Genomic DNA, 17,126 nt, shown 5'->3' with positions numbered 1-17,126 from the left:
CCCATAAACGACGCGCGTCGGGCGCGTGGGCCGATCCTCTTCTTGTGCGGATGGGGACGCTAGCGCGTTGTGCCGACTAAGTTTAGTCCCACCTCGCCCGCGGAGAAACGCGCCGACCAGTTTATATACTCCCATCTTCGCCTTCTCACAAGCTCGCTACAGAACACTAATGAATGCCTTGTTGTACGCCGTGGCCTCCCCGCTCCGGCCGAAAAGCCTCCCAGAAGGCGTTGTAGTATACTGTCCGTGCGCGCGCCCGGCCACGGCTGGGCTTTTTTTTCAAATATTTTTTTCACATACATTAAATTTAAAAAATGTTAATCAGTTGACAAAGTCATGACAGCAGTAACACACTCATATAAATATATCATGTTTCACACAAAATAATAAAAATCGCGTGTCTCATAACATCGAACAAGGTGGCATAAAGATTAACTCAAAGTGCCATGTCTCCAATTCTTAAACAAATAAACTGAAAGTGCCAGTGCCTTCCAACGAACAAGGTGGCTTAAAGAATAAACTCAAAGTGCCATGTCTCTTATCTTTAAACAAATAAACAGAAATTACGAGTGCCTTCAATTAATTATGAATACTTCATCTTTATGCCCGGTTCCTACATAACAAATTGTAAACAACTCGTCAGACAATTGTAAGGAGAGAAACCAAAAAATAATTAAAATAATGTAAAACTTACTTTTCATTCTCACGTTTGCCATCTATGGCCCTCTTTCTTACAAATGCCACAAAGAGGACCGGGTTTTTTCTCAGAAAATGATTTTGGTCTTCCATTTTTTGTAACATTTGGATCTTTCTTTGCCCGCCCTGTCGTGCTCTGTTTAGGGGCGCCCTTCGTGGAAACTTTCACGGGATCACCTATGACATCAACATGTTGTTCCGGTTGACGTGGCTCCTCATGCACATTTCTTCTACTACCAACAACATCATTATCAGGGACCTTTTTCTTTGCTATTATATTCCGCAGACACCGCATCAACTCATCAAACACGAATGAATCATTTGAAGCAACATGAAAAGCTTCAGCTCCTGTTATACTGAGTTGACTATAGCGAGCACGCTGCTCTGCCCCTGTCCAACCCCAGCCAAACATGTCACTCTTTCGCTGTGTAGGCAGCCCACCTCTCGCAACTTTCGACATCCTCTTAAGGATGCAACACTTAGGTATTTTAGATATTTTCAGATGAACCAACACATACAAAATGTGTTTGCAAGGCAATCCTTTCCGAAGCATTCGTCCACAACTGCAGTCTATCGTATTTTCAGAGTTTTTAGCTCGATAATTCACGCCGGACTGAAATTTGCGGTTATTTCTCTATGTCACGATGAAGGTGTGGCAGTCAATGTTGGAAATATGCCCTAGAGGCAATAATAAAAGCATTATTATTATATTTCCTTGTTCATGATAATTGTCTTTATTCATGCTATAAATGTGTTATCCGGAAATCGTAATACATGTGTAAATAATAGACACCAACATGTCCCTAGTAAGCCTCTAGTTGACTAGCTCGTTGATCAACAGATAGTCATGGTTTCCTGACTATGGACATTGGATGTTGTTGGAAATATGCCCTAGAGGCAATAATAAAATGATTATTATATTTCCTTGTTCATGATAATTGTCTATTATTCATGCTATAATTGTATTATCCGGAAATCGTAATACATGTGTGAATACATAGACCACAATGTGTCCCTAGTGAGCCTCTAGTTGACTAGCTCGTTGATCAACAGATAGTCATGGTTTCCTGACTATGGACATTGGGGATGTCATTGATAACGGGATCACATCATTAGGAGAATGATGTGATGGACAAGACCCTCCTAAAGCTAGATCGTATAGTTCGTATTGTAGTTTTCAATGTCAAGTATCATTTCCTTAGACCATGAGATTGTGCAACTCCCGGATACCGTAGGAGTGCTTTGGGTGTACCAAACGTCACAACGTAACTGGGTGACTATAAAGGTATACTACGGTATCTCCGAAAGTGTCTGTTGGGTTGACACGGATCAAGTGGGATTTGTCACTCCGTATGACGGAGAGGTATCACTGGGCCCACTCGGTAATGCATCATCATAATGAGCTCAAAGTGACCAAGTGTCTGGTCACGGGATCATGCATTACGGTACGAGTAAAGTGACTTGCCGGTAACGAGATTGAACGAGGTATTGGGATACCGACGATCGGATCTCGGGCAAGTAACATACCGATTGACAAGGGAATTGTATACGGGGTTGCTTGAATCCTCGACATCGTGGTTCATCCGATGAGATCATCGAGGAGCATGTGGGAGCCAACATGGGTATCCAGATCCCGCTGTTGGTTATTGACCGGAGAGCGATCTCGGTCATGTCTACATGTCTCCCGAACCCGTAGGGTCTACACACTTAAGGTTCGGTGACGCTTAGGGTTGTAGGAGATATGTATATGCAGTAACCCGAATGTTGTTCGGAGTCCCGGATGAGATCCCGGACGTCACGAGGAGTTCCGGAATGGTCCGGAGGTAAAGAATTATATATAGGAAGTGCTATTTCGGCCATCGGGACAAGTTTCGGGGTCACCGGTATTGTACCGGGACCACCGGAGGGTCCCGGGGGTCCACCGGGTGGGGCCACCTGCCCGGGGGCCATGGGCTGTAGGGGGTGCGCCTTGGCCTATATGGGCCAAGGGCACCAGCCCCAAGAGGCCCATGCGCCAAGAGATAGGAAGGGAAGAGTCCCAAGGGGAAGGCACCTCCTAGGTGCCTTGGGGAGGAGGGATTCCTCCCTTGGCCGCCCCCTAGGAGATTGGATCTCCTAGGGCCGGCGCCCCCCCTTGGCCCTATATATAGTGGGGGAAGGAGGGCTCTTCACCACGCCTTTGGTGCCTCCTCTCTCCCTCTCCAACACCTCCTCCTCCTCCATAGTGCTTGGCGAAGCCCTGACGGAGTACTGCAGCTCCATCACCACGCCGTCGTGCTGCTGCTGGAGCCATCTTCCTCAACCTCTCCTTCCCCTTGCTGGATCAAGAAGAAGGAGACGTTACGCTGACCGTACGTGTGTTGAACGCGGAGGTGCCGTCCGTTCGGCGCTAGGATCTCCGGTGATTTGGATCACGTCGAGTATGCCTTCCTCATCCCCGTTCTTTGAACGCTTCCGCGCGTGATCTACAAAGGTATGTAGATGCAATCCAATCACTCGTTGCTAGATGAACTCCTAGATGGATCTTGGTGAAACCGTAGGAAATTTGTTTTCTGCAACGTTCCCCAACAGTGGCATCATGAGCTAGGTCTATGCGTAGTTCTCTTGCACGAGTAGAACACAATTTGTTGTGGGCGTTGATGTTGTCAACTTTCTTGCCGCTACTAGTCTTATCTTGCTTCAACGGTATTGTGGGATGAAGCGGCCCGGACCAACCTTACACGTACGCTTACGTGAGACCGGTTCCACCGACTGACATGCACTAGTTGCATAAGGTGGCTGGCGGGTGTCTGTCTCTCCCACTTTAGTTGGAGCGGATTCGATGAAAAGGGTCCTTATGAAGGGTAAATAGAAGTTGACAAATCACGTTGTGGCTTTCACGTAGGTAAGAAAACGTTCTTGCTAGAACCCTATTCAGCCACGTAAAACTTGCAACAACAATTAGAGGACGTCTAACTTGTTTTTGCAGCAAGTGTTCTGTGATGTGATATGGCCAAAGTTGTGATGAATGATGAATGATATATATGTGATGTATGAGATGTTCATGCTATTGTAATAGGAATCACGACTTGCATGTCGATGAGTATGACAACCGGCAGGAGCCATAGGAGTTGTCTTTATTTTTTGTATGACCTGCGTGTCATTGAGAAACGCCATGTAAATTACTTTACTTTATTGCTAAACGCGTTAGCCATAGTAGTAGAAGTAATAGTTGGCGGGCAACTTCATGGAGACACGATGATGGAGATCATGATGATGGAGATCATGGTGTCATGCCGGTGACAAGATGATCATGGAGCCCCAAGATGGAGATCAAGGAGCTATGTGATATTGGCCATATCATGTCACTATTATTATGATTGCATGTGATGTTTATCATGTTTTGCATCTTGTTTACTTAGAACGACGGTAGTAAATAAGATGATCCCTCATAATAATTTCAAGAAAGTGTTCCCCCTAACTGTGCACCGTTGCGACAGTTCGTTGTTTCGAAGCACCACGTGATGATCGGGTGTGATAGATTCTAACGTTCACATACAACGGGTGTAAGACAGATTTACACATGCAAACACTTAGGTTGACTTGACGAGCCTAGCATGTACAGACATGGCCTCGGAACACAGAAGACCGAAAGGTCGAGCATGAGTCGTATAGAAGATACGATCAACATGAAGATGTTCACCGATGTTGACTAGTCCGTCTCACGTGATGATCGGACACGGCCTAGTTACTCGGATCATGTTATACTTAGATTACAGGAGGGATGTCTATCTAAGGTGGGAGTTCATTGAATATTTGATTGATGAACTTTATTTCTGATTAGTCTAAATTTTTTTACTATGTCTTGTGATCACTGCCGGCCGTCCTCATTCACGCTTCCTAGAGAAAACCAGCTGAAGACGATGCAGCAATCTATACGGATGGGTCGAAACCTGAGGATCATCCTCATAGTGCCAAGAAGTTATGTCTACAGCACCGCTAGGTGACGACGCCTGCGACAGACGTTATGAACGCTTGGCAGACACGTGCTGATGATTACTCCCTCGTTCAGTGCGGCATGCTTTACAGCTTAGAACCGGGGCTCCAAAAGCGTTTTGAGAGACGTGATGAGATGTTCGAAGAGCTGAAAATGGTTTTCAAGCTCATGCCCGGGTCGAGAGATATGAAGTCTCCGACAAGTTCTTCAGTTGTAAGATGGAGGAAAATAGTTCTGTCAGTGAGCACATACTCAAAATGTCTGGGTTGCATAACCGCTTGACTCAGCTGGGAGTTAATCTCCCGGATGACGGTCATTTAGAATCCTTCAGTCGCTTCCACCGAGCTACAAGAGCTTTGTGATGAACTTCAATATGCAGGGGATGGAAAAGACCATTCCTGAAGTATTTGCAATGCTGAAATCAGCAGAGGTAGAAGTCAAAAAGGAACATCAAGTGTTGATGGTGAATAAAACCACTAAGTTCAAGAAAGGCAAGGGTAAGAAGAACTTCAAGAAGGACGGCAAGGGAGTTGCCGCGCCCGGTAAGCAAGCTGCCGGGAAGAAGCCAAAGAATGGACCCAAGCCTGAGACTGAGTGTTTTTATTGCAAGGGAAGTGGTCACTGGAAGCGGAACTGCCCCAAATACTTAGCGGACAAGAAGGCGGCAACACAAAGGTATATGTGATATACATGTAATTGATGTGTACCTTACCAGTACTCGTAGTAGCTCCTGGGTATTTGATACCGGTGCGGTTGCTCACATTTGTAACTCAAAGCAGGAGCTGCGGAATAAGCGGAGACTGGCGAAGGACGAGGTGACGATGCGCGTCGGGAATGGTTCCAAGGTCGATGTGATCACGCGTCGGCACGCTACCTCTACATTTACCTACGGGATTAGTTTTAAACCTCAATAATTGTTATTTAGTGCCAGCTTTGAGCATGAACATTGTATCAGGATCTCGTTTAATACGAGATGGCTACTCATTTAAATCCGAGAATAATGGTTGTTCTATTTATATGAGAGATATGTTTTATGGTCATGCTCCGGATGGTGAATGGTTTATTCTTAATGAATCTCGAGCGTAATGCTACACATATTCATAGTGTGAATACCAAAAGATGTAAGGTTGATAATGATAGTCCCACATACTTGTGGCACTGCCGCCTTGGTCACATAGGTGTCAAACGCATGAAGAAGCTCCATGCAGATGGACTTTTGGAGTCTCTTGATTACGAATCATTTGACACGTGCGAACCATGCCTCATGGGTAAAATGACCAAGACTCCGTTCTCAGGAACAATGGAGCGAGCAACCAACTTATTGGAAATCATACATACTGATGTGTGCGGTCCAATGAGTGTTGAGGCTCGCGGTGGCTATCGTTATGTTCTCACCCTCACTGATGATTGAGTAGATATGGGTATGTCTACTTAATGAAACACAAGTCTGAAACCTTTGAAAAGTTCAAGGAATTTCAGAGTGAGGTTGAGAATCAACGTGACAGGAAAATCAAGTTCTACGATCAGATCGTGGAGGAGAATACTTGAGTCACGAATTTGGCACACACTTAAGAAAATGTGGAATAGTTTCACAACTCCGCCGCCTGGAACACCTCAGCGTAACGGTGTGTCCGAACGTCGTAATCGCACTCTATTAGATATGGTGCGATCTATGATGTCTCTTACCGATTTACCGCTATCTTTTGGGGCTATGCTTTAGAGACTGCCGCATTCACTTTAAATAGGGCTCCGTCGAAATCCGTTGAGACGACACCGTATGAATTATGGTTTGGGAAGAAACCTAAGTTGTCGTTTCTAAAAGTTTGGGGATGCGATGCTTATGTCAAGAAACTTCAACCTGAAAAGCTCGAACCCAAGTCGGAAAAATGCGTCTTCATAGGATACCCTAAAGAAACTATTGGGTATACCTTCTACCTCAGATCCGAAGGCAAGATCTTTGTTGCCAAGAATGGATCCTTTCTAGAGAAAGAGTTTCTCTCGAAAGAAGTAAGTGGGAGGAAAGTAGAACTTGATGAAGTACTGCCTCTTGAACCGGAAAGTAGCGCAGCTCAAGAAATGTTCCTATGGTGCCTGCACCAACTAGAGAGGAAGTTAATGATGATGATCAAGATACTTCTGATCAAGTCTACTGAACTTCGTAGTCCACAAGGACACGTTCCGCACCAGAGTGGTACGGTAACCCTGTCTTGGAAATCATGTTGTTAGACAACGGTGAACCTTCGAACTATGAAGAAGCGATGGCGGGCCCGGATTCCGACAAATGGCTTGAAGCCATGAAATCCGAGATAGGATCCATGTATGAAAAAGTTGGACTTTGATGACTTGCCCGATGATCAGCGAGCCATAGAAAATAAATGGATCTTTAAGAAGAAGACAGACGCGGATGGTAATGTGACCATCTATAAGCTCGGCTTGTCGCTAAGGGTTATCGACAAGTTCAAGGGGTTGACTACGATGAGACTTCTCACCCGTAGCGAAGCTGAAGTCCGTCCGAATCATGTTAGCAATTGTCGCATTCTATGATTAGATATGGCATGGACGTCAAAACGGCATTCCTTAATAGTTTCCTAGATATGTAATGCATCCGGAAGGTTTGTGTCTCCTAGAATGCTGACAAGGTGTGCAAGCTCCAACGGCTCGATTTATGTCTGGTGGAGTTGGAACATTCGCTTTGATGAGATGATCAAAGCGTTTGGGTTTATGCAGACTTATGGAGAAGCCTGCGTTTACAAGAAAGTGAGTGGGAGCTCTGTAGCATTTCTCATATTATATGTAGATGACATACTTTTGATGGGAAATGATATAGAGCTTTTGGACAGCATTAAGGCCTACTTGAATAAGAGTTTTTCAATGAAGGACCTTGGAGAAGCTGCTTATATATTAGGCATCAAGATCTATAGAGATAGATCAAGACGCCTCATAGGTCTTTCACAAAGCACATACCTTGATAAGATATTGAAGAAGTTCAATATGGATCAGTCTAAGAAGGGGTTCTTGCCTGTGTTGCAAGGTGTGAAATTGAGCTCAGCTCAATGTCCGACCACGGCAGAAGATATGAAGAGATGAGTGTCATCCCCTATGCCTCAGCCATAGGGTTATTATGTATGCCATGCTGTGTACCAGACCTGATGTAAACCTTGCCGTAAGTTTGGTAGGTAGGTACCAAAGTAATCCCGGCAAGGAACACTGGACAGCGGTCAAGAATATCCTGAAGTACCTGAAAAGGACTAAGGAAATGTTTCTCGTTTATGGAGGTGACGAAGAGCTCGTCGTAAAAGGTTACGTCGACGCTAGCTTCGACACAGATCTGGATGACTCTAAGTCACAAACCGGATACGTGTATATTTTGAATGGTGGGGCAGTAAGCTGGTGCAGTTGCAAGCAGAGCGTCGTGGCGGGATCTACATGTGAAGCGGAGTACATGGCAGCCTCGGAGGCAGCACATGAAGCAATTTGGGTGAAGGAGTTCATCACCGACCTAGGAGTCATACCCAATGCGTCGGGGCCGATCAAGCTCTTCTGTGACAACACTGGAGCTATTGCACTTGCCAAGGAGCCCAGGTTTCACAAGAAGACAAGGCACATCAAGCGTCGCTTCAACTCCATTCGTGAAAATGTTCAAGATGGAGACATAGATATTTGTAAAGTACATACGGACCTGAATGTAGCAGATCCGTTGACTAAACCTCTCCCTAGAGCAAAACATGATCAACACCAGAATTCCATGGGTGTTCGATTCATCACAATGTATATTATTGACCCTAGTGCATGGGAGACTGTTGGAAATATGCTAGAGGCATATTAAGTTATTATTATTTTCTTGTTTCTTATATTGTTTTTTCATGCTTCTTGTGTTATCCTGATTGTTCGGTGTGTGATATAGAAGCAACTGTCCTAGTAGCCCTCTAGTTGACTCGTCGTTGGATTGAGATAGTCTGGTTTCTGGACTTGACATTGGGATGTCATGATACGAGACCTCTTATGGATTATTGTGATGGACAAGACCCATCTATGCTAGTCCGTATTTGTTTGTGAGTTTCAATGTCAGTTAGCTTTCCTTGGCATGGATCGTGTACTCCGCGTACCGTAGGAGTGCTTTGGTGTACCAGTTACAATAATGAAGGTGCTTAAGGCTTATCGGGTTTTCCGAAGTGTCTGTTGGGTGCCAAAGTAATCCCGGCAAGGAACACTGGACAGCGGTCAAGAATATCCTGAAGTACCTGAAAAGGACTAAGGAAATGTTTCTCGTCTACGGAGGTGACGAAGAGCTCGTCGTAAAGGGTTACGTCGACGCTAGCTTCGACACAGATCTGGATGACTCAAAGTCACAAACCGGATACGTGTATATTTTGAATGGTGGGGCAGTAAGCTGGTGCAGTTGCAAGCAGAGCATTGTGGCGGGATCTACATGTGAAGCGGAGTACATGGCAGCCTCGGAGGCAGCACATGAAGCAATTTGGGTGAAGGAGTTCATCACCGACCTAGGAGTCATACCCAATGCATCGGGGCCAGTCAAACTCTTCTGTGACAACACTGGAGCTATTGCACTTGCCAAGGAGCCCAGGTTTCACAAGAAGACAAGGCACATCAAGCGTCGCTTCAACTCCATTCGTGAAAATGTTCAAGATGGAGACATAGATATTTGTAAAGTACATACGGACCTGAATGTAGCAGATCCGTTGACTAAACCTCTCCCTAGAGCAAAACATGATCAACACCAGAATTCCATGGGTGTTCGATTCATCACAATGTAACTACATTATTGACTCTAGTGCAAGTGAGAGACTGTTGGAAATATGCCCTAGAGGCAATAATAAAAGCATTATTATTATATTTCCTTGTTCATGATAATTGTCTTTATTCATGCTATAAATGTGTTATCCGGAAATCGTAATACATGTGTAAATAATAGACACCAACATGTCCCTAGTAAGCCTCTAGTTGACTAGCTCGTTGATCAACAGATAGTCATGGTTTCCTGACTATGGACATTGGATGTCATTGATAACGAGATCACATCATTAGGAGAATGATGTGATGGACAAGACCCAATCCTAAACATAGCATAAGATCGTATAGTTCGTTTGCTAGAGTTTTCCAATGTCAAGTATCTTTTCCTTAGACCATGAGATCGTGTAACTCCCGGATACCGTAGGAGTGCTTTGGGTGTACCAAACGTCACAACGTAACTGGGTGACTATAAAGGTATACTACGGGTATCTCCGAAAGTGTCTATTGGGTTGACATGGATCAAGACTGGGATTTGTCACTCCGTATGACGGTGAGGTATCACTGGGCCCACTCGGTAATGCATCATCATAATGAGCTCAAAGTGACCAAGTGTCTGGTCACGGGATCATGCATTACGGTACGAGTAAAGTGACTTGCCGGTAACGAGATTGAACGAGGTATTGGGATACCGACGATCGGATCTCGGACAAGTAACATACCGATTGACGAAGGGAATTGTATGCGGGGTTGCTTGAATCCTCGACATCGTGGTTCATCCGATGAGATCATCGAGGAGCATGTGGGAGCCAACATGGGTATCCAGATCCCGCTGTTGGTTATTGACCGGAGAGCAATCTCGGTCATGTCTACATGTCTCCCGAACCCGTAGGGTCTACACACTTAAGGTTCGGTGACGCTAGGGTTGTAGGGATATGTATATGCAGTAACCCGAATGTTGTTCGGAGTCCCGGATGAGATCCCGGACGTCACGAGGAGTTCCGGAATGGTCCGGAGGTAAAGAATTATATATAGGAAGTGCTATTTTGGCTATCGGGACAAGTTTCGGGGTCACCGGTATTGTACCGGGATCACCGGAAGGGTCCCGGGGGTCCACCGGGTGGGGCCACCTGCCCCGGGGGGACACATGGGCTGTAGGGGTGCGTCTTGGCCTGTATGGGCCAAGGGCACCAGCCCCAAAAGGCCCATGCGCCAAGAGATAAGGAAGGGAAGAGTCCCAAAGGGGGAAGGCACCTCCTAGGTGCCTTGGGGAGGAGGGATTCCTTCCTTGGCCGCCGCCCCCCCTAGGAGATTGCATCTCCTAGGGCCGGCGCCCCCCCTAGGCTCCCTATATATAGTGGGGGGGAAGGAGGGCCTCTCACCCCACGCTTTTGGTGCCTCCCTCTCCCTCTCCAACACATCCTCCTTCTCCATAGTGCTTGGCGAAGCCCTGCCGGAGTACTGCAGCTCCATCACCACCACGCCGTCGTGCTGCTGCTGGAGCCATCTTCCTCAACCTCTCCTTCCCCCTTGCTGGATCAAGAAGGAGGAGACGTCACGCTGACCGTACGTGTGTTGAACGCGGAGGTGCCGTCCGTTCGGCGCTAGGATCTCCGGTGATTTGGATCACGTCGAGTATGACTTCCTCATCCCCGTTCTTTGAACGCTTCCGCGCGTGATCTACAAAGGTATGTAGATGCAATCCAATCACTCGTTGCTAGATGAACTCCTAGATGGATCTTGGTGAAACCGTAGGAAAATTTTTGTTTTCTGCAACGTTACCCTACAGTCAACTCCCACTAGCGTCTCAAAAATCTCAAGCTCTCCCATCTTCTTCAGATCTTGTTGAAGAATATAAAAATTGGAATGAGTGAATACTTCGGCAGCATGCTTCTCAATATCCTTATATTCTGTGACTGATGGTGGCAATGACTGATTTGAAACACAGTCATCATGCGCCTCGTTCTCACGTAGTCGAACTATGCAATTCTCATAATGCACAACTAGGTCAACAATAGTCATACCGCCGTCCAGGTGAAGGTGAAGACAAGAGTTAAGGCTTTCACTCCTCTGATTACTGCGCATACCCAGAAAAAAACCATCGGACAGATATGATGCTGCCCACAGACTCCTCTTCCTGTACATCCTACTCAGCCACTCTTCTGTTTTATCAGTCTTCCATTTACGGACGAAAGCGTGCCATCTCGCCTCAAAGTTGGCTGGAGAGGTGGAGTAGTACAAGAGTGCCCTAAACTCATTTAGCGATTTGTAATTAAGGTGCTTCTGCATGTTTTTTTCCATGTGCCATGAGCAGAGATGGTGCAACACATCAACCAAAACCAACCGAATAGCTCGTATCATTGCAGCGTCTCCATCTGTGATGATTGACCTTGGCTTTTTCTGACAATTGGCCCTCAGGAATGTCTGGAGCAGCCACACATACGTCGCTTCGGTCTCGTCGGACACAATGGCACAACCAAAAACTGTGGTGCAACGGTGATTATTTACACCAACAAAGGGGATAAACGGCATACCATATCTGTTCATCTTATACGTGCTGTCGAACACAGTCACATCTCCATACAACTGATAGTCCCGCCGCGACTGTGCATCACACCAGAACATGCTCTTCAAACGGCCCTCCTTATCGAGCACGTACTCAAAGAAAAAGTCTGGATCCTTCTCCTTTTTGCTCCTCATAATCCCGATTGCCGTGTTAGCATCACCCTTCGCAATCAACTTCATTTTTTCTCGGCAACATAGGTTGTACATGTCTCGTCTCAGAAACCCACACTTATCATACGAGCCATACCTGCTAATGAAGTTGTCGACGATGATATGCTTTCTGATCCCAGCTCCCTCCATCGCCAAGATCTCAGCTATCTGGTGATCTCCCATCACTCGATGTGACCACAGAAATACCACCTCATCTGGTCTAGCTAACAAATGGTTGTGATCATCCATAAAAGCTGCCACGAACCAAACTCCACGTCCTTTGTCCAACTTCACGACTAAATGTGCGCCACACTCGCAACGAGTCTCAGGTCTTAGCCTGCGGGTACGGCCCTCCGGGTTTAAAAATTTACTGAGACGTTTTCCTGCCCTCGAGCAAACGTATCGCCTATACCGAACAGTGGTTGAAAGTCCTTTTCCTCGTTTCACCTTATCTTTTCTGATACTGAATCCACGGTCTTTGGCGTAGTTATTATAGAACATGTAGGCCTTCCATTGTGATGCAAATGTCATACCCATAACCTTCAACTGTGTTTCCAGCGCACGTTGCTGGATTTCAGCTTCCTCAATGTCCATATTAGCTCCATCCTCATGCTCATATTCATCATCACCACTCCAACCATCAAAGTTAGCCTACAATATTCCACATAAGCAAGTGTAAGCTGTCATCAACAAGTTTTTGTTATTCAATGACATCTTAAATTTTGGACCGAACCTGGCTTATGTTATCCGCGAAAGATTCAACACCATGATTTTCCTCGTTCAGGACGTCAATATCCTCCTGCACATAAAAAAATCATATGCACATGTAAGTACCATATGGTTCTTCATCCGACGAAAAGATTGTACACAACACTTACGTTTTCACTACAAGCACCCTCCTCCTTCTTTTGAAAATCCTCCTCAGGTAAATTATCGTACACGACCAGGATTCATTGTCGCTGCCATCATCATCATCTTTACTATCATTACCATTCGTACGATCAACACTATCGCTACCATCCCACTCACTCGTGTCCAAAAACAGATCCGTAAATGCAGTTTCTTTATCCATTGAATGATCTCACAACCAACACTGCAATATTATAATAAAAATTGATCTATCAATTTTAAATCAAATTAAATGTACTACGATCATACAGATGACAACTTCTTATCTAACAAGTGATTGCACATAATTATTTACAGATACAATTTTTTGACAAACTAGACGGCTTACATGGCGTGCACGTGCACTTCGGCCGGCCTGGCGTGGCTGCGGACGGCGAGGACGTTCCCGGAGAGGTTGATCACGGAGTTGCGTGCGGCGACGGCGTCCACGTAGGCCACGTCACCGCGACGACCTGCACGGAGGCGACATCACGTACGGCGGGCGACTCCAACAACGTCCGCGCCGGCCAGATCCCGGGTGAAGACGGGAAAATGGTTGGCGATCGGCGGGGAAAGGCGGGGATCGGCCGGACGGGAAGACGTTGGAATTGGCAGCGTGATCGCGGCTAGATCGGCAGGGAAAGGCGGCGATCGGCGGGTAAGGGCGGCGATCTGCGGGGCGGGGCGACGTTGGAACGGGCCGCGTGATCAACGCAGGTCGTGGTTTTTTTGTTTCGCACGAAGGGGGAGAGGGTAGATGCGAGCCGACCGTATCGGCTCGAGCCATGCGCTCGGCTCTACCTGTATGGGCACGCCGCATACGGCGCGGGATACGTTAAGCACCGTATGCCCAAAATGCCCTTATACGTTAAGCGAGGGGGGGTGTACCCAAGCAGACCTCCTGAAAAAAATAGATATCCCAAAACATCATTTATAGAGTGTCGTATTATTTGCAATATTTTTCAGCATTCACACAATTTGTTCTTAGCGGTGGTTCGCAATAATGGCTCATGCACTGCATTGCAATAGCGTGGGTACTTGGAAACTTAAGCCTGATTGAGACCAATGCATTGCTGTCCGAGTTTCAGATGTTTAAGATAGGCACGCAACGCTGAAACAATGGTTTTTAATTTAATTATCCAATTCCCCCCATACTACCTTGCTTGTTCATGGTAGCCAGTTCCCGGAGGTTTTTAATGTGGATCTCTGTTGGGAAGTTTATGTGTAGTGGCATATGCAATCGTCTGAAGCTTGCAGGCTGTGAGTTGAGGTCTAGGAAACCAAGTCAGGTAACTGATGGATGCATTCATTTCAAGCGCTTTCATTGAACCGCATATGCACTGCAAATCTCTTTGGCTGAAATGGAGTAAGGTGGTGGTGCATGTCAAATTCATGTAAGCGCGCTCGTCCCCACTTTCCGGAAGCTGGGAAGGTATGGAACTGACCGCTGTTCTTCTTTCAGCAACTGTCAAGTAAGGCCCCTCTTACAGAAAGTTGATTTCAACGTGGCTTTAATCGCATTCAACCAAGTTTATGACTTGTGTTTCTGTTACTGCTGCACTTACACACACCTTCGCATGTGTCGGTCAGCCAGGAAGTAACTGCATTTTCATGGATATAGAGCACTGGACCATCTCCAATGGTGTCACTTTCATTCACCTCTTCCCTCCAACTCGGCGCCCAGGCTATAAGAACGAGACGAGATGAGAGTGGGTGGAGCACCTTCCACTCCCCTTGGATATCTGTAAGGCAGAGTGAACTGGAGATGGGTCTGAGCTCAAGCCTAGTGCCAGTGGCATCTGCACTGCTCCTCTTGTGCTGCTTCACTGCTCGTAAGTTACTAACTGCAAATTTCCTTCCTTAGTTTCCGTCTGAAATGCATCGATCATGGATATCTACAAGTACTTCTCGAGTAGTAGAACTTCAAGACAGTTTGCTTAATCTGCTGCCATGCCATGGCAGGGAATGCTGCCGCCGCTGCTGCGAGTGGTGGCGATGGCGGTGGTCTGAGGCTCAACTTCTACTCCGAGAGCTGCCCGAGGGCGGAGGAGATCGTCAAGGAGCAGGTGAGGAGGCTGTACGAGGAGCACGGCAACACGGCCGTGTCGTGGCTCCGGGCCCTCTTCCACGACTGCACCGTCAAGTCCTGCGACGCCTCGCTGCTCCTGGAGACCGACGCCGCCACGGGCCTCGTCTCCGAGCAGGCCTCCCCGAGGAGCTTCGGCATGCGCAACTTCAAGTACGTGGGCGCCATCAAGTCCGCCCTGGAGCGCGAATGCCCGGGGACAGTGTCGTGCGCCGACGTGCTCGCGCTGGCCGCCAGGGACGGCGCGGCCATGCTGGGCGGGCCGGCGGCGATCCCGATGCGGACGGGGCGGCGGGACGCCACGGAGAGCCGGTACGGCGAGGTGGAGCGGTACGTCCCGAACCACAACGACACGGTGTCGGCGGTGCTGTCCCGGTTCGCGGCCATGGGGCTGGACGCGGAGGCCGTTGTGGCGCTGCTGGGCGCGCACTCGGTGGGCCGCGTCCACTGCAACAACCTGGTGGCGCGGCTGTACCCGGCGGTGGACGGCGGCATGGAGCCGGCGTACGGCGCGTACCTGCGGGGCCGGTGCCCGACGGCGGACGCGAGGGAGGACACCCGCGACGTGGCGTACGCGCGCAACGACCGCGCCACGCCCATGGTGCTCGACAACATGTACCACAAGAACCTGCTGAAAGGCCGGGGCCTCCTGCTCGTGGACCAGCGGCTCGCCTCCGACCCGCGCACCGCACCGTTCGTGAAGAAGATGGCGGCCGATAACGGGTACTTTCGTGAGACGTTCGCGGCGGCGCTGGTGAGGATGTCGGAGAACGGGCCGCTCACCGGCGGGCAGGGGGAGGTCAGGAAGGACTGCAGGTTCGTCAACGCTAAGTAAGGGCTAGTGATCAGTGGCAAGACGTGATCGTGTGTGTGTGTGTATGTGCTCGTGGCGTGGGGCACGAAAATAATTCAGAGGAAGTGATGAAGGGGCCATGTATCATGTGTGGCTGTTTGCATGCTTGGCTTGCTGTATGAGCATGCATGATGCCTCCCTGTACCTGATGGATATGCGTTATCTGAATTCGCTGTAATAGTTTTCAACGTCTGCAACACTGAAAATCTCGAAATGGAATTCTGCCGACCTACGTAGAACAAGTAGCACGATAGTATGGCAGGAGGCATTGATGAACTAAACTCATCTATTCCAGCGTTGCGTGCTATATACTGTACTACTTGTTCCGTCCCCAGCAGTTTATAAGGGCTGTATACTTGTATTGTACTACATGAGCGACCCTTATTTTGATATGGAGGAAATACTAAATTATATTGCATGCTAGAACAATTTAATACTCAAAATACAAACCCACATCCACATGGGTACATATCATGTCATCCGTAAGATTCTCAGGGCATTATTGGCACACCCACGACGAAAAACAACGTGAACGACAAATATGATTCATATGGCCAAGTTCGATCAGAAGCAAGTGGACGGATACCCCCAAGTTTCAGAAAATCTCCAGTTTGGTTTCGTCGGCACAGCATCACTTTCTGCCTGATCTGATGAAGTTGTACGGCTATTTTATGTCAAGAAAAGTAGCCCATAATTTTCAAGTGTGTTCACGGTCACAAGATGGGGGGATTCGTATAGCGGCCGGGTGCTACTACTTATTTTTGCTCCAACTTCAACCTTTTATTTTGAGAGAGAGAGAGAGCGCGCGCTCCAACTTGAACCAAACTCGCTTGATCAAACCCTGTTTCCCCGCTCTCCTATGCTATATCAATGAAAGCCAACAGCAATGCATCATGCTGGATCTTAAAAAATAAATAAAAGTTCTCTCTCTCTCTTTTTTTTTACTTCTCTCTCACGAACGAATTCCTTGAGATGAGCTTAACAAAACGCTTGTTACAGTGGGGAGATGGATTCTTGGCGCAGCCCGGAAGAGAGGTCCTCATTAAATCAGTAGCACAAGTCCTACCCCATGTACATCAAGTTTTTAAACTTCCGTTTTCTGTTTGTGACGAGCTCACAAGAATGGTCAGGAGCTACTATTGGGGCTCGGCGCAAGGGAAGAG

At 47.4% G+C, this 17,126-nt stretch overlaps 1 protein-coding gene across 1 annotated transcript; it reads left to right on the top strand.

The window, feature by feature from the left end:
• Nucleotides 1-14,323: 14,323 nt before the first annotated feature.
• On the top strand, nucleotides 14,324-16,160 carry LOC125540897 (peroxidase 21-like). The gene is made up of 3 exons (XM_048704427.1): nucleotides 14,324-14,496; nucleotides 14,615-14,856; nucleotides 14,987-16,160. Exons 2-3 carry the CDS (start codon nucleotides 14,664-14,666, stop codon nucleotides 15,943-15,945), a joined length of 1,152 nt encoding a protein of 383 aa, XP_048560384.1. The 5' UTR covers nucleotides 14,324-14,496; nucleotides 14,615-14,663; the 3' UTR covers nucleotides 15,946-16,160.
• The last annotated feature ends 966 nt before the right edge of the window (nucleotides 16,161-17,126 follow it).

The sequence above is a fragment of the Triticum urartu genome, chromosome 2, assembly GCF_003073215.2.
Source record: "Triticum urartu cultivar G1812 chromosome 2, Tu2.1, whole genome shotgun sequence".
In the NCBI taxonomy this organism is placed as follows: domain Eukaryota; kingdom Viridiplantae; phylum Streptophyta; class Magnoliopsida; order Poales; family Poaceae; genus Triticum; species Triticum urartu.
Note: the sequence above shows the minus strand (reverse complement) of the source record. Positions and strands in the feature narration are given on the sequence as shown.

Coding starts and splice junctions, on each gene's coding strand:
- LOC125540897 (XM_048704427.1), top strand. CDS start 14,664: ATGGTGTCACTTTCATTCACCTCTTCCCTCCAACTCGGCGCCCAGGCT. Junction 14,857..14,986: donor CTTGTGCTGCTTCACTGCTC/GTAAGTTACTAA, acceptor ATGCCATGGCAG/GGAATGCTGCCGCCGCTGCT.